Here is an 18,044-nt window from a genome sequence, read left to right as displayed (position 1 = left end):
ACCAAATGTTGAAATTAATTGCAATTGATACAGTAAGGTTTAATGCAACAAAAGATATTGAAACAAAAGGTTCACAATTTTATTTAAAATTGTGAGAAATAAGTCCAGCAACAAAAATGATTTAACTTCGTACAATTCTTTTGGTCCTTAAAAAACTGGGTTTATACAAAACCTGCCCGCAACCTTTTAGGAAGTGATGATTCATTACCCTGTAAAAAACAATTACATCCATATAAACAAATGTTAAAACATAATGTATATTTTATACAACTCATTCAATAAAATTCTAATAATAAACAACGACATTTCTTGATATAATATAACTAATGAAAAACTTACGTTCTATAAGTTTTCAAAAACTTCTTTGAACACGACGTTTGTTGTAGAATTCAATGGATGGTTATCCTTGTCATGGATTAATATCTTAAGCCCTTTTTTGCTTTTGACCCTTGATATTGCAACATATAGTTGACCATGACTAAATACACTTCTAGGCAAATACAATCCAACATAATCCAATGACTGACCTTGAGATTTGTTAATTGTCATAGCATAACATATAGTTATGGGGAATTGCCTTCTAGTCATTTTGAATGGCCACGGAGATTGTGTTGGAGTCATATCCATTCTTGGAATATAGATAACCCCTCCAATATTCTTTCTAGATATAATCTTTGCCTCGATAACGTGGTTTGCCAATCTTGTAACTATAAGCCTTGTTCCATTGCAGAGACCTTCAGGTTGATCAATGTTTCGAAGCAACATAATAGGGGTCCCAATCTTCAATTTAATCTTGTGGTTAGGTAGACCGGAAGTTGTAAGTGTATTCAAAAATTTCGGGGTCAAAACATCAAAAGCTTCATTTCCTTCACCGTCAAAAGTGTCTACAGAATCTGAACTTAAATATTCCTTTTCTTCACCTTTGGGAAATTTTTTGAAATTTTATTATTATAAATCTATGTTAGTACATATAAATATATGAATGTATCTATAAATATGTTTACACTGGATAACGCATACCTGGTATGAATTCCAAAACGTATTGATTTATGATGTCAACCGTTTCAATTATTCCTGCCAATATAGCTCTTGATTGCAAAAATTCTGGATTCTTATAATTGTTAAGAAAATTCGGATATGTTTCACTAACAATGGCTTCTAGTGGATCATCATAGTTAGAAATTAAGAAATCATTTGGAATAGGAATATTCGTGTAACCATCGGTTCTTCCAATTTCCCATCGTCAACTTTTAATATCCAATTAGAAAACAATTCTAATTCAGATGTACTTGAAGTATTGCCGGCTTGTTGGAGTCGCATGTTCTTTGTAAGCTTCAGCACAACACAATGATCCCAGATGTATGATGAATTTATTGTAGAATGTATTATATCTGAACGGCTGCCCCTTGGTACAACTGGTAATATTTGCCGAAAATCTCCATCAAATACAATTACTTTCCCTCCGAATAATTTGTCAGAACAATTGGAACGCCCCATTATGTCTTTAAGGGTTTTATCAAACGCTTCAAAACAAAATTTGTGTGCCATTGGAGCTTCATCCCAAATTATCAACTTTGCCATTTTTAGTAGCTCTGCACGATCACTACCTTTGTCGATATTACATGTAGAAGACTCCATTGTAGGTATTGGAATCTTGAACATTGAATGAGTCATTCGACCTCCTGGAAGTAGTAGTGAAGCTATGCCCGATGAAGCAACAGTTAAACAAATTTGTTTCTTTGATCTTATGTAGGAAGCTAGAGTTCTCCACATGTAGGTTTTCCCTGTGCCACCGTATCCATACAAAAAAAATACGCCTCCATGTTGATTGTTTAATGCTTCCATTATTCGCTTGAATACACCTTTTTGCTCATCTAATTTTAAAAAAATACATAGCAAACATGCAGTGAATAAATTAATTATACATTAAAAAAAATTGTAAGATAAAATCATACTTTAAAAGTTAACTTTATAAAATTATGACAAAACTTACAAACATTTAACATATTTACCTGTAAGATTTAAGAGCAAATTATTGTATTCTTGCAATTGTTCGGCTGGATTGTAACTCCGCTCTTCGTATATGAGCTTATTTCCCAACTGCTCAACCACATATCCACTTGGATAAGGCATTCCAGCAAATTCCTTTAGACTTCGGCTCTTCCTTTGAAGATTTCGTTCAATCTCAATTAATGTTAAATTCATTATCTCTTCATCCGACAACCTCAAACCTTTATACAATAGTAATTATAAGTGTAAACTATAAAACAAATTTACTTTTAAGAATCAAACAAATAAATATAATAAAAATTCACAATATAGGAAAAATAATACCTCTATTGTTTGCAATTCGCTGTTGAGCATATAGTATTCCATCAGCTAAGAGATGACATGTTTTACTTCATACATGTCTTGGCCTGTTAATGCTGCCTGATAATAACATGTGAACAAATAGTAATCTCAAATATTGACCTGAACCCCAATGATTTGCCTCTTTAATAGCTGCAATGAATTCTCTATCATTGCCGATAAAACCCATAGCAAAACAGGCATCCCGGGAAGTATCATATTTTACGTTATTCACTGTTTTTATATCATTATAACTGCGGGGGCCTTTGACATGTGTGAGCATCAATCTAAGATAGTACAATTCTCCAGTTGTTGGAGGAACCCATATAAGCCTACCAATTGTGTATCCTTTTTGACGGGGTTCATTCTCTTTTTTTCTTAACATAAACAAATTTTGAAACAAATTTGCTGTAAGTTAAATTTTGTGCTTCAGGATACTTGCAATTTGCTTCGAACCATGATGTAAACATCGATTCAGTTACACTTGGTTTTTCCAAAACTGTATTGATACGATCAAAATCAGTGTAATATACCGAATTTTGACCTTCACAATGAAAGTACAGTCTCTCAACAGCTGGTTTTCTACCATGGATTGGAAAGGAGAATATCCTCCAAGATGCTTCACTCGGAGAAACGTACCTACAAATAATATAATGAAAGGCAATGGATTTATAATTAATAGAATGATTATTGTAGACAGAATATATAAATTTTATTATAACACATATAGTCAAAACAGTGTACATATAAAATTTTCTACACCATGCATGTAAAGAAAAATTGCACACTTTTAGTTGAAATAGATAAATTGCATGACATCATATTTCAAGTGATATATTAGAAACGTACCTACAATCAATATACTGTTTGATCTCATCAATATTCTGCGGCTGGTTGGAAGTTCCATCATCATTCGGTACAATGGCAGCGGTGATTCTGTCGTAACCTTTGTTGATGTACTTGAATAAGTACTTAATCGATGTACTTTGATTGCACCATTCCATGTTTATATGAGCTTGGTACTTTGTCAACAACTTTGCATTGTATGGAACAACATTCCGGTTATCGACTTGAATTCCATTCTTAAGAACTGTATGTCCATTGTCCCTTCTTCTATATACCGGAAACCCATCTTGATTAACAATTGTTTCGGGCTGAAACTGTTTTGGAAAATATTTAGAACATTTTCCATCTTTCATGCACGGTGAAGATCGATTTGCAAATCCACACGGGCCATGAATCATGTGAGTTTTAACCAAATTATACAACTCTTCATTTGCAGCATTCTTCCTCCTCAAAACAGTTTTAAAATGTAATTCTTCATCTACCATTTTGAATATTTTCTATTATAGTACTCACTCAGGCTCTATAATTCAAAATGATCATACTTGATCATACATCTGAAAAAATTACACATATATAACAGATATTATATATCTTCATCATTATAAATAAAACAAAAGATATATAATTTTATAGTGAATAAAAATATCAAATGTTCACCTGATAAAAAACATAACTTACATTGCCATGGCTTTATTTGAATAAAGTTTTCTTACAGCTTTTGCTCATTCAACCTGATAAGTTCATTTCTTGAATTTGGAACAAAAAACTGGGTTTATACAAAACCTGCCCGCAACCTTTTAGGAAGTGATGATTCATTACCCTGTAAAAAACAATTACATCCATATAAACAAATGTTAAAACATAATGTATATTTTATACAACTCATTCAATAAAATTCTAATAATAAACAACGACATTTGTTGATATAATATAACTAATGAAAAACTTACGTTCTATAAGTTTTCAAAAACTTCTTTGAACACGACGTTTCTTGTAGAATTCAATGGATGATTATCCTTGTCATGAATTAATATCTTAAGCCCTTTACATAATATTAAAAATCCTAAAAATAAAAAGCAAATATTAACAATAAAATGCATCTTTTTTTACTTTTGTTTTATAAATTAATAATAATCATAATGATGATAATAACCTAATAGTTTTAAAATAACAATAAAATCTAAATCAACATTTCCTAAATTCTAAAAAAAAGATCTTATCGACTTTTGGATTTTTGACTATTTTTTACATAAAATAACAATAAATGAAATAAAAAGTAATTTTAAAAATGCCTAAAAATGAAAAACGAAAATAATATTTAAATATTCTAAAACAATTTTTGTAAAAGCATATAAAAAATTCAAAAATTATAAAAAACAATTTTTTGATTTTTTTGTTAATAAAAGAGCAATAATAAATCCTAATAAACTAAATTAATAACAATAGTACAAATCTTAATCGAATAATAATATAATAGGAATAGTAATCTAATGTTCTAATTCCTAATAACTAAACATAATTATAAAAAACTATAATAATAATAATAATAAGAAGAAGAAAATAATTTTTATAATAAAAATCTAATAATAATAACTACTAATTAATAAATTTGATTTATTAAAAATGCAAAAAGTGAAAAAATGAAAAATGTAAACTAAAATCTAAAAAATTATAAAAAAAAAGTAGAAAAATGAGTTTTAGAAAAGATAAATATATATATATATATTATATATATATATATATATATATATATATATATATATATATATATATATAATATATATAAAATTCAAAAATTTTAAAAACAATTTTTTGATTTTTTTGTAAATAAAAAAACAAAAATAAATCCTAATAAACTAAATTAATAACAATAGTACAAACCTTAATCGAATAATAATATAATAGGAATAGTAATCTAATGTTCTAATTCCTAATAACTAAACATAATTATAAAAACTATAATAATAATAATAATAATAAGAAGAAGAAAATTTAAAATCTAAAAAATTAAAATAAAAAAAGTAGAAAAATGTAAATTAAAATCTAAAAAATTATAAAAAACAATTTTTTGATTTTTTTTTGCTAATAAAAGAACAATAATAAATCCTAATAAACTAAATTAATAACAATAGTACAAATCTTAATCGAATAATAATATAATAGGAATAGTAATCTAATGTTCTAATTCCTAATAACTAAACATAATTATAAAAAACTATAATAATAATAATAATAATAATAATAATAATAATAATAATAATAATAATAATAATAATAATAATAATAATAATAAAAAAAAAAACAAATATTAACAATAAAATGCATCTTTTTTTACTTTTATTTTATAAATTAATATTAATCATAATGATGATAATAACCTAGTAGTTTTAAAATAACAATAAAATCTAAATCAATATTTTCCGGTAACGGTAATATTTTTTAGTAGTATAAATAGAGTTTAGTACGAAATTACTTATAGGAACTTGAAAGTAGCTGTATTATGGATTGTAATTAGGGTAATTAAATAATTATGGTGGTAATTAACTTTTATATATTAATAAAAAGTAGATTTCATTTTTAGTTTTTTTAAATTTTTCTTTAAAGAATTATCTTAATGTTTTTCGGTCCCTCTGTTAACGGTAGTAAATAAAAGTTGACGTGGTATTGTGGGGTTGGTTACATGGTTTGAATGATGCCATAATTCTCTATCATGTATTAAGTTGAAAGATAATTCTGATGAAAAGAAATCTGCACAAGTAATCCTTTCTTTGATTGTATGTTATGTAATTAATATTTGCTTGAAATACATTATTGTTGTATAATTTATGTTTATTATATTCCAATAGAGAAATCTCTCCACTGTTCATCATAGTAAAGGTTGAGTTTATGGTTTCTGTCATTGTTTATTCATGGTACTTGGACAATGCTGTACTAATATAAGAGACTAGACTAAACTTTGTTGCTCACTTGGCATTTGTTTGTATCAAGCTTATTTTACAGAGAGAGAAATAGACCCTTTCAAAAGTTCTCTGATAACTTTTAATTAAAATAATTGTCTTCAAAATTACGTCGTGACTAACCGTTTCAAATGTCCGACTTTTCCTTTTTATTTTTAGTGCAGAGTTTACTGAGACAAACTTGTCTTACTATTTGATGATATTGTTACAGGCATCTGTGGTTGAAAAGCATAATAGGCCCATGCCAAAATTGCAAAATAGAAAGCCAAATTCTGGTCAATATAAGGAAAGGCCGGTTCGTGCAGGCACTTTAAATGTAGCACAATTGCGCCATATCATCCTCTTGTATGAAAGAAAAGCCGATGATCACAATGGGCATATGGACGTTCACCCGATTGCAGAAAAATTACCAGTTGAGGTTGTTCAGAATCAGAAAATCGTGCGATTCTTGTCTCATTCTCCAGAGAGAAGAAGCGAAGATAAGAACAAAACACCAAGATAAATGATTTTATCACAGTATTGGTTATTGCTTCCTATTTGATTAAAGGATACTCTACATAGAATTGTAGTGTGCACTAAGTTTTGCCTAATAAAAAGTATACTTAGTCGTCATCAACAGAAAAGTGAATGTCATACTCTAGCGTCAGATCTTTATTGAACTGTTATCCCTGTATAAGAAGTGCTAGTACAGGCCGAGTACTTGATTTTTGTCAAGACTTTTTGTAATATCAACAATTAAATTCGTTCTTACGATGAAAATTAACCTTTGAGAGGGAGTTGTAATAAGGCGTTAAAACCACTTATTACAAACTCATGAAAAAATTAGTATGAGTTGAATATCTATGTTATAAGGAAGTCGTTCGAAGGTTAAATCGAAATTGTTACACATTAGCTACGGTTTTAACTATCGATTAATTGGAAAAAAAAATTGATTCATGAATAATATTGACTTTTAGTCATGTGATATATCACGTTAGCATCTTTTCACACTGACATTGCCATGTGTATGCCCGGTCACAAAAAAACTTTCCCGTGACATGTCACGTCAGCTTCTATAACGGCCGTTAGTAGGAAAGACCAAACGTGTGGATGCAAAATATTATGAGAATCATTTTTTGAAGTAAATTTTTAGAGGTGCTAAAAATGAAATTTGTCATATTTAGAGGGACCAAAAACTTATTTAACTCTAATATTTATTTATCTATTTTTTTATATTAAATTATAAACCACTTTATAAATGTATTAATTAATGTGAAATTAATCAAAGCAAGATTATGATATAGAATAATAGTGACGAAGGTAAGTGTTTGGGTTGATCAGAGAGTCTAGTGATTTTGATCTAGTGAGCTAAATGACTCATCACATCACATGTGACTTAAGTATGTTATCATACTCGAAATGTAGGTGATATCCATCCACGATCAACCAAATAGATCTCTAGATTCCACATCTATAGATCAACACGTGGTTATAATCATCCTACTATATAAATCATCCTACTATATATAATAAGGGAAGCATATCATTTTTCAAGTACTTTTGAAGTCAAACTTCATTAACTCATCTTACTCTTATACTGACTTGAGCATTAAAGTGCAAACATTGCAGATTACTTCTTTTTCTTCTCAGATAAGTACGATGTCCCTGCTTCCCACACTTGAAGTTAAATTGGATTTAAGTGACTTTCGGAAGTTAAATTGGATTTAAGCTCCGAAATTGCAACGCAATGAACTGCATAACAACAATTCGAGGAATTATATACAACACTTACAAAGATAAAATAAACTGAAAATTAAAGTAATGAATTTAGCGTATGTTAAACTAACTTAAAGTGAATTCATGTAGGAATCACCATATAAAAAGTCAGTCAACAAAATCTATGCGTCTAAACGATTTCAGAAAGCTAAATTGGATTTAAACTTCGAAATAGTGATGCACTTGAACCAAATAGCAGCAATGCGATCAATTAAACAAAAATTTACAAAGGTAAAATAAATTGAAAATTAAAGTAATGAATTTAGCGTTATTTTAAGTTAATTTAAAATGAATTCATGTAGGAATCACTATATAAGAAGTCGGACAATCGAATCTATGCATCCAAGTGATTTTCAAAAGTTAAATTGAATTTAAATTTTGAAATCGCAATGCAATAAAAGATAGCAGCAAACAAAATGCCATACCCCAATTTTGTTCCTCATTCAATAAGTCGATACAGTTATCATGACATTCACCTCATCTGCATAGCATAACATGCATTTCATATTATATAGTGTCTAAAATATCGACCAAAATAAATTCTCGGATTTACAAACAGACCGGTCAGATCGATCCTCAAATGTACATGAATCAACGAGCGAAAAAAATTTACAAATCGAGCTTGCAAAAGTTAGTTTTATTAATCTACGATTCGCGTAGTTTAACCTGATGTGTTCGTTTTATTTTTTCGACTACTTTTTCAGTCACATTTTAAATAGTCTGAGCCTTTTAACCGATCATTTTTTATTTTTAAATTTGATCAAAACATTGTTTCTGAGAAGTTTATTTTACGTTGATTCTTTTGGTGCATTCAGTTTAATTTTTCGAACACTTTTGCGTATGATTTTTATTCATTTTAAGTCCTTTTATTATTATTATTTTTTTAAAATTTCCGAATTAATTAAATATAATTTTCTATGTTCTCGTTTCTATTAATTTGATTTGATTTGATTTTAGCTTAAAACTCTTTTTTAATATAATTTTTTTGAAGAAATACATTTTTAAAACTTTAATCAACCTAATAACCTTAACATTCACTCTATATATATATATATATATATATATATATATATATATATATATATATATATATATATATATATATATATATATATATATATATTGTGTGGAAATGAAAGGAGAAACGATCAACGGCCGCCCCACATCAATTTCACTCTCTCTCTCTCTCTCTCTTTTAGTTGGAATTGAAAAGAAAAATAATAAAAGAGAGAACATTTTGGTTGATGTGAAAAAATGCACTTGCAGTATACTCCCCCAACATAGAACTCTCTTTCTCTCTGATTTTTTAATTCATCACCACCTAACTCATTATACTCCCCTTACATCATTTGATCATTTTTTCCCAACCACACTTCACATATTCTTCTCTTTACGTAACCACCAAAAACCTCATTTTCTTTCCATTACAACATACACTAAAAAAAAACACTCCATCCCTATCTTAGTACTTCACAATTTCCACTTTTTTTCCTATAAAAACTCTCTTATTTAATATGCATAACTTTCCTTCTTATTCACTTTGTTTTAGTTTATATATATATATATATATATATATATATTATATATATATATATATATATATATATATATATATATATATATATATATATATATATATATATATATATATATATATATATATATATATATATATTTGGTTTACATGAGTTACATCTGCGTATATTTAGTTTTAGGATGTTAATATTCTTTTCATATTCTATTTTATTTTAACTCTATTTCGATATTGTAGCATTGTAGATTCATTTTGAATAACATGTATGTGTTGTATTTAATTTTTTATTTTTCAATTACTTTGAGTTGATGTAAAAATTGTGACACTACTGTAATAATAATAATATGCTTAATTGTTTCTTGGTTTGTTATTGCGTTGCGATCTCGGAGTTAAAATTTAATTTAACTTTCGAAAATGGTTTGGACGCATAGATTTTGTTGTTCGACTTCTTATAGAGTGATTCTTACATGAATCTACTCTAGGTTAGCTAAGAGCTAAATTCAGTCGCTTTCAAATTCGGTTGATTTTTTTGTCTCGTGACTTACTTTTGGGCTTTCTTACAATGAACTCTTGATTAACCTCAGACCATTTTCAAAATCAAATAAAACATAACATTAAAACACTTTTTTAAACCAAACACGAAAGAAGCGGACCGTTGGAATCTAGCATTCCAGTGAGAACCCTTGAATTATCGGTCCCGAGCCACGCGTTTTGGATTAACTCTTCATTTCTTTCTTTCGTTCTTAAAACACTTAAATCAACTTGGACAAATAAGGACCGTTGAGATCAAACATTCTGGCATAACTCTTTGAACAATTAATTCTTATCAATCGTTGTGCATCAAACAATATTCTCAACTAATCATTGAATGAAAAAGGGCTGTTGAGATCTAACACTCTAATTTAACCCTTGAACAATTTATTCCAAGGCATGTGTCTTGTTCTTATCAAGCGTTCATTGTCCATCAAACAATTTTCTCAATTAATCTTGAATGAAAAAGGACCGTTGGAATTTAGTATTCCGGTGGAACCCCGATTGATTGATTCCGAGGCTTAGGTATCATTCTCATCAAACATTTGTCATTCACCTATAAAATACATCTAACCAGTCAAACTTTTTTCTCGCCGTTGTGCGATTAATCTCAAAAACCTTTTAAAAAATAAAAGATATTTTGTCTTAAGATGATGCAAAATAATGTTTCATCCACAGTTGTTGAGTTGAGATAAGTGACGTTTTCCAATGAATGTTGATACCTAGAAATTCATTCAATGTGATGCAAACACCTGTTTTGGGTAAAACAACATTTTTCGTCGATTAATACAAAGTAGATTTCACTAAAATCGACCAACAAACAAAACATTTTCTACCCAGAATTACGTAAGCCTTGAATTCTTTATTGCACCCAGAGATACGTAGGAGCGGGATTGCAAAATCTTGTCAGGCCCCCTAGTAATAAAAACCTTTTTAAGTCCTTTCTCATTAATAAAAATTTAAAAACGTTTCTCTTCTCTCTCTTTTTCAATCCCAAATAAGTAGAAGATTAGAAACTAACATAAGCTAACTTTCCTTTAAAACTAACTAAACGGTTTTCGTTGAGTACAACAGACATGAGGGGGTGTTAATACCTTCCTTTAGGACTAGAATTTGACTTAGAATGTCAAATAGTTTTAATCAAGTTTTGACTAATAAATGCATGTTCCCCTTAGGAATAGCCTGCGATTTTTATTCTAACCCTTAGATTTGGATTAGTCATAATTTTCAAGCTAATTCAAACCCTCGATTCAAGTTGATCAAAAATAATTTTGATCAACTAAATCCTTTGATCTTGTATAATCCCGCAGTCTATTCAAGTGATCAAAAGACTCTTGATCACTTGATAAGACTCTTTCTGTAAGCTGTGGAGCTCGAAGCCTCAAGTCAAACTCTCAATCAAGGCATCCCCAGTCATATCAAGTGATGGATCATACAATGCACATCAAAGGTGGTTCTTCAAGAGCTTGCTAACCAAGGTTAAAATTGTGTGGCATGGGCCTTAAGCAATAGAGAAGGAATGAGATTGTAGAATTCCATTAACTCATTATGAATATCTTTGAGTATGGGATGCATGACCCAGTTGCTCATCGTATTCGTCTATATTCATAGACTTTAGCACAATTCAAATCATATGATTAACAAGTCTCTCCCTTCACAAAGCAAGCGGTGCAACAAGAAAAAGACTCTATCAACAACTATCAATCATAACCCAAGTTGTATGCCATGTGCCTTAAGCAACAAAGAATGATGATAGTGGAGAATTCCTATCCTTGTCTAGGGTATCCTTGGGTACGGGATGCATGACCCAGTTGCTCAAGGTATCTGCCTTTGTTCATAGACTTTAATGTAACGAGAATTGAATGATTGATAAGGCATTCATCATTACAGGTAGCAATAAAGACTCTTCTCCAATAACTTGAAAGTTAGGATAAAAATTACATGCCACGAGCCTTAAGTAGTAAATAGTGGATGAGAGTGGAGAATTCCATTAACTCATTCTGGATATCTTTGGATACGAAACGCATGACCCAATTGCTCATCGTATTCACCTTTACTCATAGAATTTAGTGTGGTTCATATCCAATGATTGCCAAGTCTTCTCCATATTCTATTATCAATCAATCACTTATTTTGCCTCAATCATCTTGTTGTTAGCCTTAGTGGGTTGAACCACGAAACTATGATTTTCCCATTGCACAATGAGAATACATAGGCAGGAGAATTCAGATTCTTCGCGAGCTATCTTATTTATTAATCTTTCACTTCTTCATTCATGAATCGATACCATCTTTTTGAGATCAAACATACTTCTCCTTGGACTCCATGTACATCCTCTTAGGACGATATAATGGCAGTCCACCTTGTGAACCAAGAGTTATTTGGCTCGTACCCAGATATTTAATTCCTTCTTTTTTTGGATAAGACGCTTGTTTACTCTTCGGTTCAGAGTTTATCCCTTCATGGATCCAAGATACCATTCTTCTTTGATCTCGAACTGTTTGTTCCCCAACCAGTGATATATGTTCCTTGTACCCAACAATACTTTCTTTTGGGCCCCTTATATTCCCTTTTAGGACGATATAACGGCAATCCACCTTGTGAACCAAGAGTTTTTTGGTTCGTACCCAGACATTTAATTCCTTCTTTTTTGGATAAGACGTCTGTTTACTCTTCGGTTCAAAGTTCATTTCCCTTTGTGGGTTCCCCTGTTACTATTGTGTTGGTACAAGTTATAGTTTTCATCACTATAAATCTTTCCCTCTTTGTTCTCGTGGTTCCACGAACTATGAATGCTCTGATTTTCTCATTGCACAGTGAGAATACGTAGGCACGAGGATGCGAATCCTTGGCGAGCATAATCCTAATTATTCCTCCTTCCGTCTTAGGGAACCGTTCATATCTTTCATGAACCAGTATCTACCTCCAATCATTAAATTGTTCACCCTAGTGACATATTCTTTCTTTGAGACCAGATATGATTTTCTTTACATATCCATATACACCCTTTTAGGACGATATAACGACAATCCGCATTTGTACCTAGAGTTGTTTGGCTCGTACCCAAACATTGTATTCCTTCTTTTTTGGCCAATAAGCATGTTTTCCTCTATGGTACAAATTTCATTTCTCCTATGGATTCTAATATACCCTGACCTTTGGTTCCAAATTACACTTTTTCAGTCACTTGTTACCAAATCCTCGATTCTGTGACTTTGGTCATTCATTTCATTCATACCCATGATGCATTCATATTCTACCTTAATTCACTTCATGTGATATACCCTATTCTTTGAGCCAAATACACTACCTATTTGAGCTCCACCTTGTGTCACCTTGTGAACCAGGAGTTATTTGACTCGTACCCAAACACTTAATTCTCCTTGTTTTCGGCTATACCATATAGTGGCAGACGCTTCGGGCTAGTCCACATATTGGTCAACGCCATTTTTACTCTTGGGGTTCATATTTTATCCCCTTGTGGAGTTCAAACACACAATCCTTTGGTTTAAACCATACCTTTATCAAACCTCTTTTTCACCTTCCACCACTAGTTCTATGAACTACGGAGCTCTGAATTCCTTATTGTGCTATAAGGATACGTAGGCATGAGGGCCCCAATCTTCACCAATCACTTTATTTATTCTTTTTCTTTCCCCCATATCCTTTTGTGAGTAATCTTCGGATATCACACCAATTCGAGCAAGAACAATCAAAACGGTTCCCATGGATGTTTGGGGTGCTAATACTTTTCCCTTGCATAACTGACTTCCTTACCCAACATATCTTTTTCCCTCGGGTTTTATCGATGTTTTCCCTTTCTTTCGGGAATAAATAAAGTTCGATGGCGACTCTGTTGTATGTTCGAGCGTTCGATACATTTGGGTATATTTCTGCTAGCTTCACTTAGCATGTAAGTTACTTGAAGTGCAAGTAACCTGTATATAATCACATTAGTGTAATTCAGTTTTAACATTCTTATTCAATACAATTACTCTTCATTCTCTCTCAATATCTGTCTCATTCCTTCCTTACCCAAAATGCTTTTGCACTAACAAAAATTACTACCTATAACTTATTATAAATATACATCAACGTATAGTTTAGTTCATTCAATCAAAGAAAAAGTAGTTTTACACAAAACACACACACACACACACATATCTCTCTCTCTCTCTCTCTCTCTCTCTCTATATATTATATATATATATATATATATATATTATATATATATATATATATATATATATATATATATATATATATATATTATATATATATATATAGAGAGAGAGAGAGAGAGAGAGAGAGAGGAGAGAGAAGAGAGAGAGAGATGTTTTTAGTTCTTAGTTTTAGAGAGTTTCAATCAACTCTGTTGTTGGTATAACTCACAATCTTATTAAAAATATAAATAGGAATATTGCATTTCAATTCTAGTTTAAATTTATTTATTTTACTGGTTTTAATTGTTTTTGTATGTTATATTTTCTTTAGATTTTACAACAAAAAAATCTCATGGCTTTCACCTCCTCAAAAGCATCTGAAAAAAAGAATGTTTTGTTCATAATGGGTGCAACTGATAAAATTCAAGTCTATATAAAGGTCTTGATATTGTCACTAACAAGGTACTAGAATCCAAACATTGGATGATTCTGTTGGAAATTCCCCAAAACCTATGGAGAATTTCAATCAATCTTGATGAACAAGATTGTATTACCCACACAATAACAACGAAAAGAGAAGAACAGTGGAGAAAGAAAGTAAAGAACAATGAAGGAGAAGAGTAATAAAATTCTGCAGAGTTTCTCTCTACCAACAAACTGTGGAAAACTTCTGATTCACTTTGCAACTGCAAAATAATGTGAATTACAAATGTTATGAATACTCTATTCACTTTTATTACAAAATAAGGGTTACTCCCTCTATTTATAGATTTAGGTTAACTTGGACCTCAAGCCAAAACCCAAAACTATAAAAGCTCAAAATAGCTAACACTACTTAACACACTAGGTGGTTCAGCACTTCCTTGCTTCTGTCGAGCAACCTGCTTTGACACAAGGAATTATAATTCAACACACCACCTAATTTATTGTGTCTAAGCTATCTACATTCATCATAACTCTTAGTCTTCTGAACACTTCGACCTGCACTCCCTTCGTCATGATGTCTGCAATCTGATTCTAAGTTCTGCAGTGTTCCACATTCATCTTCCCATCTGCTACCTGCTCTCGAAGATAATGGAACCTCATTTCGATGTGCTTGCTTCGACCATGTGCTATCGGATTCTTCGTCAAATTGATAGCTGGCATGCTGTCGATCTTCATGGTAATCGCTCCATGACTCTTCGCTGTTATCTCTTCGACCAGATTCACCATCCATGTTGCTTGACATGCACAAAAAGAAGCAGCTATGTATTTTGCTTCGCACGATGATAATGCCACTACTGGTTCTTTTCTCGAACTCCAAGCAACTAGTGCATCATCTAGCATAAACACATAGCCTGCTGTGGATTTTCGATCCTCAACATCACTACACCAACTTGAGTCGGTGTATCTCACTAATTTGCATTCTTTTCCTTCATCAGCTACAAGAAACAAAATGCCATAGTCGAGAGTTCCTTTCAGATACCTTAGTATCCTCTTCGTTGCTGCTAGATGTGATACCTTTGGCTTTTGCATGAACCTACTCACCATACCTACACTGTATGCTAAGTCAGGCCTTGTATGACACAAGTATCGAAATGATCCAATAAGTCTTCTGTATTGGGTTGGGTCGACATCATCTTCATCTGAATCCTTCGACAGTTATAATCTGGGCTCAACTGGAGTCGAAGTTGGGTTGCAATCTTGCATCTCAAATCTCTTGATAATTTCGCCTGCATACCTTCTTTGGTGCATCATCAAACCTCTACCACTCTTGTAGAATTCGATGCCAAGGAAATATGAAATGTCACCAAGATCTTACATTTCTAATTCCTTGTTGAGATCACCTTTGAAGTCTTCGATCTCCTTCTTGCAACTACCTGTTATCAACATGTCATCAACATAGAGGCTTAATATAAGCAATTCATTCTTGCTTCTTCTTACATATACTCCATGTTCAGATTGGCACTTCACAAATTCCTTCTCCCTTAGTGTAATACCCCAAAATTTACCCTTCATTTTCTTGGAAGCATGGGATTGTGTCTTACATTGCATTAGCATCATACTAGGTCATACTCATTGCATACTGCATTAGTGACTTGGGAATCAGAGTTTGATTGATCACTCCTTAACAGAAGGAGCCCACACAAGGCAAGACTGAGAATTGAACCTCATTCTCCAAATATATAAGTCTCAAGGTGGTCCAGGTATCTTATGGTGGTCTACAGTTCATCAGTGGAAGATTCAGAGCTCTCAGAGTGTGCATCTGCATTTAATCAGAAACTAGGGTTTCATGGCTACCTGCAACATGAAAGGTTTTGGTGGGAAGTAGAGGGGCTCATTCATGTCATGATTAGAGAGGCATCTTGGTCTATGAAGGCTCACATTTATCTCAGAAAGATCCATTGGCAATCAGTGCAATCAGTTCTTGATCAGTTTTGCCCTAAACTAGGGTTTGGTATAAAGTCAGTTTATTTCTGATTCCTTGGGTGAAAATCTTTTCCATGGCCCTCCATATTTCCACAAGGTTCTACGTACAAAAAATCAGCTCTTTATTTGAGCCAGAGGTGCTTTAATTGATCAATGGAATCGGGAATCAGACAGTTTGGGAAAAGTCAACTGTGGGGCCAGAAAAGTCAACTCCTGACATTTTGAGGGTGGAATCTCAAAATCCATGCCTAAGGGATCCTACATGTGAAATTTGATCAAGGTTGGATCATGGATTCATCATTTAATCAGGAGTTGGAAAAGTTACCAAATTTGGAAATAGTTGACTTTCCATTTAGGGCAAGTTTTTATGGTTGTTGCACCCACTTTAAGCCCATTTTCCATCAAGATGCAAGCTCCATTTGAAAATGTCTCCAACATGAAAGTTGTTCCTCTTGTTCCAAGATTTCTATAGATATAAAGTTTGTTTCATTTGGATTAAAGTTGAGAAAGTTATGCTTGGTCAAAGTGAGACATTATTTTAGGACACTTAGAAAATTTTCTAAGTCCAAAATTTGTCAAGACTTATGGGCCAGTTTTCTTGCACTTCAAGGCATCTTTTGAAAACACTTTCTTCATGACAATTGTACCTTTCCATGTCCTCTTTCACACCTTTTTGGAATCATCCCATTTGGATCATTGGTTTGGGAGATGCACTCATCTAAAGTTGGCATCATGGACTGAATTTTTATGCAGCATTTAGGCCAAACTGACCCAACCATTTTGCAGTTATGGAACCTGAACTTTATGGCCATTTTTCAACTCTTTCCACTCATCATTTCAACTTGTGTTCAACATGAAAAATGTTAAGCTCCATGCCTTCTTCCTACTGTTTGCATTGCCTTGCCATTTGGTTACATACTCATCAAGATACAAGGTCTTAAAGTCACCCTGTTGGACTGTTTTTATGCTGCTGCCAAACAACCAAGTCAGACCACAAAATCGACCAGCCCTTGCTTTTCCTCATTTGGCCATGTACTTTTGGTTCCACTCACTTAAGTTTTACTACAATTAGAGTTTCCTTTCACACCTCACTTTTTACACATTATGCACATGACTCAAAACCAAGCATTGCAAGCCCATTAAGGACACTTTGATCCACCATATTTAAAGGACATAAACCCTAATCTGAAGGGAGGCTACTACTATTTTCGAGTTAAGGGTGGAGGCTGCTGTATTTCCAAAGTAAGCAAGGCAAGCAAAAGTTCCATTTCCATTTCACAAGTTCCTCAAGCACAAGCATTAAAAGAGCATCTCTTCTTCCTCCTTTCCTCCACTACCAAGAAGCAGTGGACTGTTTTCCACTAGGTAACCTCCTTATCCCAACCTTCCATGGCCACGAATATCATGTTTGTGCATCATATTGTTCATGCCATTGTTCTGCTTGTTCATAATTATTATCATGCCATTACCATGCTTGTTTGCCATTATACCATGTTCATC

General features: G+C 32.0%; 1 protein-coding gene across 1 annotated transcript; it reads right to left on the bottom strand.

The window, feature by feature from the left end:
* Positions 1-342: 342 nt before the first annotated feature.
* On the bottom strand, positions 343-3,680 carry LOC127094939 (uncharacterized). The gene is made up of 7 exons (XM_051033696.1): positions 3,199-3,680; positions 2,788-2,988; positions 2,473-2,726; positions 2,013-2,231; positions 1,290-1,874; positions 1,021-1,158; positions 343-920 (listed from the first exon to the last, which is right to left on the bottom strand). Exons 1-7 carry the CDS (start codon positions 3,678-3,680, stop codon positions 343-345), a joined length of 2,457 nt encoding a protein of 818 aa, XP_050889653.1.
* Positions 3,681-18,044: the final 14,364 nt, after the last annotated feature.

Source organism: Lathyrus oleraceus, chromosome 6 (genome assembly GCF_024323335.1).
Source record: "Lathyrus oleraceus cultivar Zhongwan6 chromosome 6, CAAS_Psat_ZW6_1.0, whole genome shotgun sequence".
NCBI classification, from domain to species: Eukaryota; Viridiplantae; Streptophyta; class Magnoliopsida; order Fabales; family Fabaceae; genus Lathyrus; species Lathyrus oleraceus.
The sequence above is the reverse complement of the archived record's forward strand: the minus strand, read 5'-3'. Positions and strand labels throughout refer to the sequence as shown.